At 39.2% G+C, this 14752-nt stretch overlaps 1 protein-coding gene across 2 annotated transcripts in view; it reads right to left on the reverse strand.

The window, feature by feature from the left end:
- UBR2 (ubiquitin protein ligase E3 component n-recognin 2) overlaps positions 1 to 14752 on the reverse strand; it is a 72194-nt gene that overhangs the window by 11943 nt on the left and 45499 nt on the right. For both annotated transcript variants that reach the window (XM_048511727.1, XM_048512545.1), the window contains exons 31-39: positions 12169 to 12262; positions 10629 to 10790; positions 7589 to 7686; positions 7327 to 7405; positions 4984 to 5132; positions 4827 to 4882; positions 4394 to 4490; positions 2181 to 2248; positions 1479 to 1614 (exon numbers count right to left, since the gene is read on the reverse strand). In XM_048511727.1, coding sequence (XP_048367684.1) covers positions 1479 to 1614; positions 2181 to 2248; positions 4394 to 4490; positions 4827 to 4882; positions 4984 to 5132; positions 7327 to 7405; positions 7589 to 7686; positions 10629 to 10790; positions 12169 to 12262 — 939 coding nt within the window. The remainder of the gene's footprint in view (positions 1 to 1478; positions 1615 to 2180; positions 2249 to 4393; positions 4491 to 4826; positions 4883 to 4983; positions 5133 to 7326; positions 7406 to 7588; positions 7687 to 10628; positions 10791 to 12168; positions 12263 to 14752) is intronic.

Raw genomic sequence — 14752 nt, forward strand, 5'->3', positions numbered from 1 at the left:
TCCTGTTGCAGCTTCACCACTGCCTCCCACAACTCCTGCTCATATATAATAAATTCTCTCCTCGACCTGTGCATCGATAGCTGCATATTAGTGATGCCCTTTATTTTTCCAGTGAAGATGCTCTTAAACGATATATTTCCCCAATAATGATCACCCAAAACAACTTTTACTTTGCCTGAAACCACAGTTCAGTTTTGGACACTAAATATATGCAGATTCTCGAAACACTTGAACATATTTTGCTCAGCTGACCAAAATACAAGCTTTTTAGGGATGCTTTATTAGTAGGGTCCATACATAACTGTTCTCCAAAAGTGAGTATCGTAAAACTACTGAATAGTAATGATCCTACGGGGCTAGGGAAAACAGCCCAGTTTCTACTGCAGGTCCTGATGGTAAGAGATGTTTAACCTATTTTGTCTTGATTTGTTTGTGTTTCCCTGCTGACTATTTTCTGGTACTCATATCTAATAAAGGTTGTTGTTAGTGTCATTGTTATATGCAGCTATCCCCCACCCCCACCCCCAAAATGGCTTGAGGTTGCTTCACAAAATAAAATAATAAAAACCATCATAAAATCATCAATATTGAAACACACCATAACAACAAAGGCTACTAATAAGACAGCCCTCTGGCTACAGGCAGACCATGAAAAGAGCTCAACAAGTTTGAACACTAAAGCCCAGAAGTCAGGTGAACCTCCAAGAGGAGGGAATGCCAACAGCAAGATGTCACCATTGAAACAGCCAAGTGTCTGGTTGCTACTTGGTTCACCTTTGCCAAGAGAGCAAAATCTGAGAAGAAGATTTTAATGGTAGGTGGACAGTATTAATGGAAGTGGTCCATCAAATGCTTATTCATGCACTTAATTTATAGCCTGCCCTCTCATTGAGACTCAAGATGGATTACACAATTTAAAACTATTCAACGAGAGCAACGAGAGATGGGTTACACAATTTAAAACAATAGTGCTCTAAAAACAATAAACTACAAGCAACAGACAGTCCCAAATGGTTTAGGATCTTAAAGGTATGAGCCATTATTTTGAATTGTGCCAAGGAATAAATGGGCTGCCAATGCAAGTGGAGATACAATCCCTTTCTCTAGCCCTTGACAATAATCCAGTCATAGCATTTTGACCAAATTTCCAGTTTTCTAGGGCAGCCCAAGTAAAAGAAAACACTACTTTTTGAGTAATATTTAGCTGCATTTAAATTTTGAACTCTAAAAATGAGTTCTATTAATCATCTTCCATGACCTGACCTAAAAGATACAGAATGTAAGTATTCACATAGCACTTCCTTAGACTGCTACAACCAATATAACTTTTTGCCACCCATATTGAAATCTTTTTCTTGTAATAAAACCATAATAGGATTTCAAATTAGTATCATTTTTCATATACTTCTCATAATTTTCCTCCTTCCTGTGGTTCATCAATATTGGCAAATCAGTATCAGTTTGACAATATATATTACCTGTGGATGAGGTAAGTATGATTTGTATAATATGTGCCATAGTGACAAGGTGGAAGATATTAATATCTCCAGTACGAAGACTAACACCTGAAAAGTCCTGACAGTGTACAGCAGGGAAGGACAGCACCAGGCATACCTGTAGATAGGAGGAAATATATACAAGGATCAATAATTTTCTCATTACCTGCATTCGTATCTGCTTGTCCAAATGCTGTGAACAACCCACCACCTCAATCTTATGCAAAGCAATAAATTGAAAGGTCTGTGAATGTATCCAGTAAGTCATTTCTTCAAAATGGAAAATTTCACACTAGGTTTCATTACTGGTAACTAGGCAAATTACCAACAAGGTTGCATGGTGGCTATGGGGACATGGGTTTGCTAAATTTAACAATCAGCTTCTAAAAATATTTCTATACACTATTCAAGATAAAGATGACAAGAGATTTGTTAATTCATCCACCATTTCCTGGGCGGTCTTTGTTCTAGAATGCTGCGCTTGGGTCCTAGTGCCTTGGGGACAGAACTAGGTAGGCACCAGGACCCAAGCAGAACATTCTAGAACAAAGATGGTCCAGGAAATGGTGGATGAACTCACAAATACCCTGTCATCTTTATCCTAAACACGGTTTAGCATTTCACACTTTCCTCATAGGATGACATAGGCCACTGGAGCAATGTTACAATTTATGAGATACTTACCAATAAATGAAACATGTCGATATCAAGAATGCATGGAAGATTTCCATTTTTTTCATTAGGCACCAGTGCTGGGTATTTAAAACATAAATATCCTCCATTAGTTTCTGACAGTTAGTTAGGTTATGTGCAATTTCTGAGCTTTAGAAGGGCATCGCTGAATTTATTTAAATTTATGCTGCCTCTTTAGAATCCTGCTTGGGGCAGCTTACACTTAAAATCCCTACAACATTAAAAACAAGTCATTAAAACAAGCTATTGGACAACATAAGAACTATCCATAAAACAGAGGCAGACCATAAAAACCTGTTAAGTTAAAACCTCTAATGAAAAAACTAGGTTAAAAGATGTATTTTGGCCTGTCACCTACAAGAAAACAAAATAGGGACCAGGCGAACCTCAAGGTATCCCAAAGGTGAGGAGACACCACAGAAAATGCCCTGTCTCTAGTTGTCACCCTCCTCACTTCTGAAGGCAGGGGTGTAGAGAACAAAACTTCAGAGGTAGATCTTAACTGATGAGCTGGATAGTATGGGAATAGACAATCCTTCAGGTACCTCGACTCCAAGACTTACGGGTATGAACCAGAATTCTGAATTGGGCCTAGAAACAGATGACTAACCAGTGCATTTCTTTCAGCACCAGGGTTATAAAATCCCTGTCACTAATCCCTGACAACAGCCTGCCCACCACATTTTAGATCAACTGAAGTTTCTGAACCATTTTAAAAGACATGTTACAATACTGCTTTGATCATGGATAAATAATACTGAGAACCCCAATTACACAGATAAGAGTCCTTTTAAAGTATGTGATCACAGCTTAGTAGGAAATGGCATCCAGAAGAGACATATTCCCTAAGTGGGGCCAGTGAACCCAGGTAGCCATTTGAAGCTGCTCAACAAGGATGATACTAAAATGCTGCTGGGGCTTGGCTAGTTCTTAATAGAGTATGTACTTGTGAGACTGACAGTGAGATGGGCAGGGTACCTGCTTGGGGAAACCAAATGTCTCAAACTGGCCCTGTTCCTTGCACCTTGGGCAGTAGGGCATGGTTTTCTGCCTCTGATGCTGGAGAGAGCAATGGTCTCTCTCAGGACAAGGTAAGTTTGTATGACTTCCATGGCTTTCTGTAAGATGTCCTGGAAATGAAAGTTTGTCAAGAGACTGAAAATTCAAACAGGTTCCCAGTAACAACGTCCTCAGCAAAAGCTATGAGATAGAAACAGCCTGTGACAGTCTCAATGTCCACCAAACAGATGTTGTGCTGTTAAAGAGAGAGCCTCCTAAAAGGAGGAATATTAGCACTATATGTAACTAAAAATTGACAGAGTACTAAAATCTGAAGACCACCAATTTATTTAACTGAAGCATCCTTTGTGTTCCTAAAAACATGCAGCTTGGTACAATTAAAAATATACAATGTCCCATTTTGAATGTTACACTGGTACTGTTAAGCAAATCCCAAAAAAGTCATTATAGAAAGTTCAGAAATTCAGTAACTGCGTGAAGCTGTTCCTACACTTCACCCAAAAGAGAGAGCTCACAGAAGTGATTCCCATGTCAGTTTTTCTTCAGCAGCCTCCTGATCTTGTAGCCTCTGCCACTCCTGAGAAGTGCAGATCCTTCTAGATCAGGATCCCTTGGGGCACAGGTGGCTGTACTTATAAGAGGAACTCAGCAGCAGCTGCACTCCTGCCTCATTTGTGAACTCTGACACAAACAGCTTACATGAACTTCCTTTAGTAACATAAGCATAGTATACAATCCACCTATTTCCCCCAGCAGCACATTAATACACCCCTAGAGCAATGCAAGTTGAAGGGAAATCTTTTCCACATGATCCTCCTCAATGACAAGATCAACAGATTACAGACAGCTGCTCAACAGCAAGAATTTATTAAGTTTAAGTTTCCAGACCAAATGTAGTAGTAGTCTTATGCAGGTACCCCATGCTCATTTGAGGAACATTGTTTGGAGTACATGTTGCAGTCAACTTTTCGAGACATGGACCTAGAAACAAATCCAAAATTCATATGTGTATTGCTGCCGGGAGCCCACTGAAACAGATGGAACAGGCCCTTACACACACTTTCCGCGTCTAGTGTGGGGATTCAAAGGCTTAAGAGTGCACAAGTGTTTAAGCAGATGTATTATGGTCAGCCTCTTTCCTAATGCAATTAATTCAAGTGTAGTTACCACAGTCTTGAACTTACATGAGAAAAGCATACAAAAGTGACCCTGTACTGCCGAAAGTGAAGAAACTGTCCAGTGTGCTGCTGCAAATCTGGTCAATGAAGTAAGGCAGTCATCCTAAACAGAATACCATGATTAGTGCAACACATCAAAAAGGACCAATGGAAGAAAAAAACACAAATACAGTTAAAATGTGTTTGGGCTGTTAAAGAAAACCAGATTCTGTGGGGTTTTTTGCCATTCTGAATGTTTTGCCATTCTGAAAATTCAGGATAAATATTAGAATGTTCCTATGTGACATCTGACACAGCAAATATTCACTGCTTGCTTTTCATATAATTATCTTCTTATGACAGCTAATTATTGTCTAAGATGGGCTCAATGTAAAATTTAGCTATAGCTTCCAATGTGCCTATCCCTAAAGCTTCAGAATAAGATGGTAGTTATAGTTACCTGTCGACAAGGTAAGTGACCAAATAATGGTTTATCTTCATCCCCTAGCATTCGTTCTGTGGAAGGCAAAATTAATTATGGTTATAAATTGAGAGGAATTCAGCAGAAATATGCCTTCTACAATTTTTAGCACATTAACAAAGAATAAATTAGTTACCCATTGTTTGTACTGTATATGCACAACTGCCCCAGCACATTATTGGTACACGAGGATCTTCTTCATTGGGATGGACCTTTAGGCCCACTTTATATGTTGCAGTGCCAAATGTTTTCAGCATTTCTTTAATGCTTTCAGAATATGGATTCCTTAGATAAGTGAAAAACAGATTATTTATAAGTTTTAAAACTAGATTTTTTAAACACCTTAACATTCCACTTCCGATAAAGATGATGACATTTGCTTTCAAAAAACATTTCAAGTGATTCTCTATCTAAAGTACTGGAACAGATTTTGTAGTGACATATAGTGGAGGAGAAAAATCAGAAGTTCCAGTTAAGCATGTGCACTCAGATATATTCAGTCTGAATAAATTCCTGAAAAATACTTCATTAGTATATTAAGATATCTGGAGTGATATTCTTAAGAACACAAATATCTGGATTCCACATATTTCTAGAAGTATTCAGAAATATGCAGGGGCAGCACTTTAATAATCCAGGCGTGTTTTTATCCCCTTTAACAGGTTTCCCAGGCAATAGGAGCACAACTCCAAGCCAATTGCGAGCCAACTCTCCTGAGCAGTTCCCAAGTTGAGCATAAGCCAGACACAGTTGAGCAACTGGATGGCTCCTTCTCCTTTCCTCCCTCTTTTGTGGGACTTTTTTCTAGGGCTGTTTTCATCCCTGTGCAAACCCCTGCAAGATTGGTTGGATGCATGCTGTTCAGGGGCCCATAGAATTGAACTCTCTGGTCCAATTACAGTTGGGAAGTCTTTAGGCAGCTCTAGTTCCCCTGAAATTCTGTTGAAAACAGTCACTCCAACCCCTCCTCAGATTCATGAAGATGGTGCTAGGGACCCAAATACCGAATATTCATATTTATGACCTTCCCAAAATCGGAAAAAATACATTTTTTTTCAGGTGAACATCCATAGTTCAAGAATTTCTTAGGATACAAATAAACAAAATAATGAGGCAGGATAAATATAACTAATTATGAAAAAGCAGTCTGAAGGTCAAAAATATTAATTTCAATTTACTTAATTAATTTATACCCCACCTTTCTTCCTAAGTGGGCATCCAAAGCAGCTTACATCATTCTACTCTACTTCATTTTATCCATTATAATAAAACAACTGATATATTTACAGGGTTATATTATGATAAAACATGTTAAGTACAGCAAATTAAAGTTTCTAAAAAGTGTCTCTTGTCTATTAGAAACTAGTAATTAAGGGTTGATGTATTCTTTAAATTATTTAGAATAATCTGACTTCATTTTTTTGAGACTTCATTTTTTTGATGTCACAAAAAATTTTCATAGTATCACTTGGTCATACTTTCGTAAATAAGGATTGTGTAAACAAAAAAACAATCCATTTGGGAGCTGTGTGGTTTCCGGGCTATATGGCCATGTTCTAGCAGCATTCTCTCCTGACATTTCACCTGCATCTGTGGCTGGCCTTACATTAAACAATCTATTGTCGAAGGTTTTCACGGCCAGATTCAAAAACAATCAATTATGTTGCGCATAGGAGGACTGCAATTTATCATCATTACTTAAAATATCTGCTAGTCTTTGTTAATCAGTGCCCTAAACTTTATCTACATGTTATATCATCTTCAAGGTGTGGGTTTTAACCTTTAAGGCCTTACGCGGCCTGGGACCCTCGTATCTGAGAGACCGCATTACCCCATATACCCCTACTCGGCCTCTGCGATCAGCAGAGGCCAATTTGCTGGTGGTTCCTGGCCCCTCGATGATGCGGCTGGCCTCCACACGGGCCAGGACCTTTACGGCCCTGGCCCCAGCCTGGTGGAACACTCTCCCTCCAGCTGTCCGGGCCCTGCGGGACCTTGGTGAATTCCGCAGGGCCTGTAAGACTGAGTTGTTCCACTGGGCCTTTGGAGTGTCCAGTCGCTGAATGGCGCCCCCTTCCCCTCCCCCTCTCCTCCCCTGCTTTTTTGCACATACCATCTGATGCACTTTACCACCTTATTATCCTCCTAGAGAGGAACCTGACCTCTCCCTTTTCTTTTTACTGGGGTGATCTTAATTGAATTGGCCATAATAGGGCACCTATTATGATATTAACCGCTGTTTTAAAGTAGCTTTTAATGGATTTTAGTATTATATTGTTGTTATCGATTTAACTAATTGTATATGTGAATGTTGTACACCGCCCAGAGCCCCTAGGGGATGGGGCGGATTATAAATCGAAACAATTAAATAAATAAATGAATGAATGAATGAATGAATGAATGAATGAATGAATGAATGAATGAATGAATGAATGAATGAATAAATGTTTTCTTGTTAACATATAACATGAATACATACTTTGGTAGGAACTCTGGTCTGAACCCTTCAGGCAGCTGCAGTTCATCCATTTTTTCTGAATTACTGCAGGAGGGGTTACCTTAAAAGCAAGCCAAATATCATATTATCTTAACTGGATGTTAATAATGCTGTGCAGTTTGAGGACTAAAAGCCATTTTACTATACACAGAAAAAGTTGTAGTTCAAATTCTCAAAAAGAAACAAATTACAGCAAGAGGGAAAAACTGTTTTCATATACATTTATGACTGTGAGATTACTTACTGGTATTTTCCTGATCTTGAAGTATACACAGTGCTTTGACTTGCTGAGATACTATTCTTAGCCACCAAGCTAGATTTTGTTGACTTGAAAAATCTAACCTGTCAGAGAAAAAACAGTTTTCAAATTATCTGTTTGGACAAAACTAAAATAATCACTGCATTCCCATAGCCTAGGGTCTCCAAGCTTTTTCAGCCTGTGGACACCTTTGGAATTCTGACACAGTATGGTGGACGCTGCCACAAAATGGCTGCTGCAGGAGACATAGCCAACCACAAAATGGCTGCCACATCTTAACTTCAGTTAAACAGTGAAGATCCTTGTGCTAATGAGGCACCTGCTGCCAAAGCAACATTTAAAAAATCTCCACAGCCAATCAAATCTCCAGTGGCTAATCCGAAGCTTTGCTGGGTTGAAGTCACACCTGGCCTCACCCACTTTCTAAAATTGTTGGCAAGCACCAGGAAAGATGCCATTTTGCCCATGGGCATCACATTGGGGACCCCTGGCATAGCCCCTCTGAATTAATAATTCCTATGTGAAGAAATTAAAAACCAAATATTGTAACCGCTACATCTGAAGCAAATTAAGTAAATTTATGAGAAATGTTTTGCATAATTATGCATATGCAGCTATTTTGCTTAACTTATCCTCTCAGCTTTTTATAGACATTTTACTTGTGATATTTTTCTGTATGCTATTGCTACAGTGTGACAGAGATGGAATTCTCAAAACTGTCTACTACAAAAGCATCAAGTGCAATATCAGAGATTCAGTTTTTAAACATTTTGTTGCTGAGTCTCGGAGAAAGCAACAGTAAATGACATTATCAGCTACAATATAAATCGAGCAAAGATACCTTTCCCTCAGGGATTACTTTAAATTTCTAATAACATAATTGCCATTTCCTGTGGCTAAATGGATAAACCTGCATCCAACAGAAGAAAACCTCTAATCCCCATGACATAGTTTTGTGTGTGGTACAGCAAATCTCTTAATGCAGTTCGCTGACCTGTTAAGCAGATCACCACTGTTTACTTATCAGCGTCAAGGTTTTGCTACATGCGACTTTGCCTCACTAGCCTTTTACCAGAGCAAATCCAACACTAGTTAAAACATAGATCATTTTCAAAAATGAAGATGCAATTGTATTTTACAACTACTGTTCATGATGTCCTACTGACAGCTTCAAAAATAGAACCCAAGATTCATTTACATAGATGGGTCTGGAGGAAATCTCTGTCCAGTGAGATCTGGACACTGCAGGACCCGGCTCAGTTCTGCAGGGCCTGTAAGATGGAGACATTCTGCCAGGCTTAAGGTCGAGGACAGTAACAGTTTCTATACAAGGTGGTCTCCTCCACCCCTGCTTTCCCTTTCTCTCTTCTCCTACCCCTTCCCCTCTTCTACCTCCCCCTTTTTTCTTCTCTCTTTTCCCTTACTTTTTCTTCCTTCCCCTCTTTTTCCTTGTTAGATCCAATTGAGAAATGTAGCATCTCCCTTCGTTCATTGGGTCTCCCACTCTCATCCCCTTGATGCTTTTATCTAGCTACAACATTAGGGGTGCCATATCATTACAGAGATAAGTTTTAAATTGGCACTATTTTATCAGTATAAATATAGAATGTGATTGATTCTGATCTGTTGTAATTTATTATGGTTGATACTGCCCTGTTGTAATTTATTATGGTTGACACTGCCCTGAGCCCAGCTTTGCTGGGGGAGGGCAGGATATAAACTGACTAAAATAAAAATAAATTAACTGAAAACACATTAATTGCACACAAGATGCATTGTTGTATAAAACTTGTTTTTAAATAACTATACAGCTATTGGAGAAGCTTTTAGTACGACATTGTTGGAGTTCAGCATATTTTTTCGCAACATTCTACGGATATAATGCCTTGAAATACTACTACAATCAGGATGCTTTATTAGTCTTCCATTTATCAGAGAATCTACCTGAAGAGCAGCATAATCTGGTCAAATTTCAGAAAAAATCAATATAGGAATGGCTGTTGTGAAAATTTTTAAATTTGCTTTGATTGTGAAGGTTTGCAGGATTGCAACAGATTTTTGTACACTCAAAACATATGTTCAGTTCTCATTTTCTGCTCTTTTTAAAAAAGGGAAACAGTCAACTAGCCTGATTCAAAATGGTTGTGTTTTGAGACTGAGATTCATGAGATCCCCATCTATTCAGAGAGAAATAGATGACTCAGTTCCAACAATAGGAGGAAAGCTGGAGAGTCCAGGGCAGATGTAGATGGAATAAGTCTTTTTCAATTACACCTATTTTTAAAGATGCATCATCTCTCATAGTCAAGAAATAGCTCAACAGTGCAGCAAATTAAAAATATTCTTCAATTTGTTTTACAATCTTACCTATAAATATGCTAATACTTAATCTAAATACACTAATGCTTAAGAATTTATTCATGTGTCAAAAAAGTGGAAAGATAAGGCCTACACCTGAACTTCCAAGTCAGACAAAGACTTAATGGGTCACAAGTTGCCCAGGCAATAATTTTGTATGTTTTTCCCTCCATTTTCTGGGAAACAGTAAGAAGGAGAAATATTCTTTGTGATATATGCCAAAACAAAAGCCTGGGCTAAAGAAATACCTGTCCGCATCTTATCCTTACATTTCCTATGCATTTATCTGTCACCTGCATTAAACGATTTATTTTTCCCTCATCCAGCTGTTCTTTCTAAAATACATTAATAATTTCTCTTTTATTTTCCCCCATAGTGTGATTATTCTTTATTGTACACATTATTTAAAACTTTACTTTCAATTGCAAACTTGCCCATCATATTTAGACTTCACAATTTTTGCCGTCTATCACACATTTCAAGTTTCTGAAATACGTTACTTCCAAAAACACCAAGTACTCAATCTTCAACTCTACCTTAAGGCAAAATTTTTAAACGTAACTAGCTTTGATTCCAACTCCACAGATGAGTAAAATCAAACATATCCTGGATGTTTTTTTTAATTAAATGAGCAGGGATATAGTACTTACAAAGAAGAGCAACTGACCTGTTAAATAATCTCCTTGGAGGAGGAAGCAGAGGGATGACAGTGTTGCTTAAACATTCACAAAGAGGACAAAGAAATTCACCATTCTCTACATCATAACTTGTGTGGACTCGTAATCTCTGCTGTCGTCTTTGCTCTTTTGCTTGCACGGCATCAAAGTACCTTTAGAAAGCCAGAGAAAATGCTAACCAAATAGTGCAAAACAAGGTCATCAAAATTCCACTGCATACTGATTTCCATATTCACCAGCATTTCATGCACTTATTGCCCATCCAACAGTCATATACAAATACTGATCTTACACATGCACTTAGGGAGAATCAAGATGAAGCACACACTTCTTAAATAAAATCAGCACCACTACACTAGGAAAAGTTTAATATTGCTTAAAAATATAATTTCTCATTAATTCCATTTAACTTAGAAAATCTTTAAAATAATACTTTGTAAACAAAGGGAAAGCATGAGTGAGAAATTAAATATAAAGGAATGTGCTGCAACTTGATAACCCATGACTTCAACATAAACATGGCCAGTACAGTACTGTCCTGAAGGCATTCATGCAATGCTGAGGGGTGGAACTCTAATGAGGAGGCATGACCTCAGTGCCGGCACAGATGCCACTTACATCAGCATAGGGGGCATTACACCGATACAGAGGCACTTACACTGGCACTGGGAGCTACACAGCGGTGTGACACCCGGGCACTATTGTGACTGTGGCACCAGCAGTTCTCTAGCACAGGAGCCAGTGCCAGCATTGAAGAGGGTGGAACCGGCTTTAGTCAGCTTCCTGAACCATTTCAGGCTGGGACACCCTCATTTGCCAACACATATTTATGTCAGTAAAATCAATAGCACAGTGCATTCTGCTGCATAGGCCAGCAGAATGGAGAAAGGAGCAGGGCGGCTTTTGGCATGCTTGCCACAGTACAGCAAGCCTCTTAGGAAGCAGCATAGCTGTGGTGTCCCCAACCAAGCTGCCACTACCTCCCCTAAGGACTGCACTGCTCTTCCTTCATGAGAAAAACAGTGCAGTGCCTCTTTTTGCAAGTTCCTTCCCCAAGAAAATTTTCTTACAAAATAATATTTTGTGTTTAATTTTTTTTTCATGTTGCTCTCCCCCAAGGCAGGTATTTTGCCAGTCCCATTAAAAGGCATTAAAACTCACTGCCTAGAGTTAACCTGCTTACATAATCCGCTCCGATCTACAAATACATATTATGAGCTCATACAGCCACTGAGACACACAGCCTAGGCCCAAAAGCAGAAGCCCCAGAGAAAGCAGCTCCCTAGCATCTGGTGACAGGGGATCCGCTGACATGCATGATCATGAGCACATATACCCAGTGAGTTGCCAATTCTGGGAAACTGATCTCTGCCATCTGGACATCAACAGCAATTCCAGATCTCCAGGCTACACTTCGGAGATTGGCAACCACAGGTCAATATGACTGCCTAGCCAACTATACCAACTAACTGAAATAAACTTATCCAACTGCCGAACATCTTAATTTTTCTTTAAAACACACTTAGTTACCTTTGCCAGCAATGGGCGTGCATAATATGTCCACAGCTACCAGTATGTGTTCCACATGACAAGTCTGGATGCATGAACAATGGATCGTATTTTTCTGCACATAAAAATATTTTTAAATGTTAGGCTTTTAGCAGTCACAAATCAATTGCAGTTATTAAAATATATATTTTACAAGATTGATATGTTCAGTCAGTTCAAGGAACGTTCAAGCTGATTTTCAGAACTTTTGAATCTTGGGAAGAAAACCTGAGACACTAACAAGCATTACAAAATTTAGTGCCGAATTCTAATTGTATCTGCAGGATAATGAACTGAAGTGCAATCTGAGTACCTCAAAATCTATTTAACATACAATTTGAAACCCAACGTTATTTTCTTGTTTTAAAGAGTTAACTAGAAATACAAAAACAATTTATGCTTCAGTCAATTTTGCACAAAATATGTAGAATGAGCAGTTTTACAGACAGCCCTAAACATGCATTAGCAACAAAACTTAATTGACAAGGAAAATATAAGGAAAAGCTCCTTTTAATACATCCTATAATTAAAGAGTACAGTATTTAATGAGAAAATGAAGAACTCGAATCATGATTTTGACATGTGAAGCTCAAAACACCAGAAGGCTGTCTACAACCCCTTCTCTTCCCCTTTCCTCTCTGCGACTGAAGTATATAAATGCAATGAGCATTCCAAACAACTTTGAACAGACAGATAACATTTCTGGAAATGCTGAAGTCATTTTTTTTCCTTTTTTAAAAGGAAGTTTTGGGAAAACTGAAGTACATATTTCAGAAAGGATGGTGTAGTAGTGTATATAAGAGTTGCATTATAGTCTTAAACAACACTACCAGTTGAAACAACGCCTGTAAGTACTTTCTCAGAATGAAAACACCTGAGGCTTGATTAATTGCAATGGCTGGTATGACAGGAGTCACCTGAGGATTAATGAGAGAAGGCAGAGGACATGGAGGGCAAGGGAGGAGGCCCTGGTTCTTTTCTCAGTTTACTGAGAGGCCTGGTTTGTTAAGAATTATTTTCTCTCTCGATTATTTAAGAGGACTTTCTTCTGTTCTTGAATTTAAAAAAAATTGTTTGAAGGAGTCTGTAGCCTGCTTTTTATCTGGTCTATAAAGCTACGGAAAAGCCACAACAAGGGTACGCGCTCATACATGGTGGCAACAGTATTAAAACCCTCGGCTACTATGCAAGAGCAAGATTGTACGGGTGAGAATCATTTGCAGAACATCTCTGATTCACCAAATTTAATCCTGTGTAGTCTGTCTTGGTTGAGATATTATCTTCCATATGGACCTTCTTGTGAGAAGGAGGGAGTATCAAGGGGATTTTGAGCATTTGGAGAGGAAAGAAGAGCACCTGACTGATTGCCAACCTGTCTGGAGAACTTTAGAGTAATTTTTTCTGTAGCCCCTGAGACTTTGCAACTTGTTTGGTCCTCTTCAAGCAATCAGTTTAGGGAGAGATGGGGCTGTCAGTCCATTCTGTGAATGGGGTGCTGTGTGGTTTCCGGGCTGTATGGCCGTGTTCTAGCAGCATTCTCTCCTGACGTTTCGCCTGCATCTGTGGCTGGCATCTTCAGAGGATCTGATGTTGGGAAAGCAAGTGGAGTATATATCTGTTGGAGTGTCCAGGGTGGGTGGAGAAACCTTGTCTGTGAGTAACAAAGAAGGCAACCACCTCAACTATTGACCTGGTTGCCTTCTTTGTTACTCACAGACAAGGTTTCTCCACCCACCCTGGACACTCCAACAGATATATACTCCACTTGCTTTCCCAACATCAGATCCTCTGAAGATGCCAGCCACAGATGCAGGCGAAACGTCAGGAGAGAATGCTGCTAGAACACGGCCATACAGCCCGGAAACCACACAGCACCCCAGTGATTCCGGCCGTGAAAGCCTTCGACAATACATTCTGTGAATGTTTGGAACTGGTTGCCAATCTGCCTGGAGAATTCAAGAGCAATTTTTCCTGCTTTGCCTGGGACCACTATCTGTTTGTTTGGGGCTTGGAGGTGGAACTGTTGAAGTCTGTCCACCTGCTGTTTCAGATCTGCAAGAAGATGATCCAGGAGAAAGGAGGTTCTAATTTGTTATGTAGTTTTGGCTATTCTGACTGCATGAATTGGAAATGTTTTGTATTTCTGGCTGCTGGAATGTAAACTTGTACGGTCTCTCTCCATTTGCATAAATGATATGGAGCCTTCAAGTTAAGGTCTCTCTTCACCCATATAAAGCCTACCTAAGGGGAGGGGAGTGGCAATGCAAGAAGCTTGTTTTAAGGAACAAACGTTTCTAGCAACTAAGCATGGGGATGCTTAGTGTTAGCCATATGGGTGAGGGTGAAATTTTGGATAAACTGCCTTTAGGGGTGGGAAATCCTTGGATGTATGTCTTATATGTCTTGTTTTAAGTTTGTATATTTTAAAATTGACTCAGGTCTCCTTTTATGTATGTTGAAGTACTGTTTGACCTTTTTTATTTTGGGGGGATGTTGGTATTGGATGGGGTTTATTCCTAAAGCTTGTAGAGCTTGTCTCTTGGACATGGGAGGGTATCAGGATTAG

This window comes from Sphaerodactylus townsendi, linkage group LG01 (assembly GCF_021028975.2).
Source record: "Sphaerodactylus townsendi isolate TG3544 linkage group LG01, MPM_Stown_v2.3, whole genome shotgun sequence".
Taxonomy (NCBI): Eukaryota; Metazoa; Chordata; class Lepidosauria; order Squamata; family Sphaerodactylidae; genus Sphaerodactylus; species Sphaerodactylus townsendi.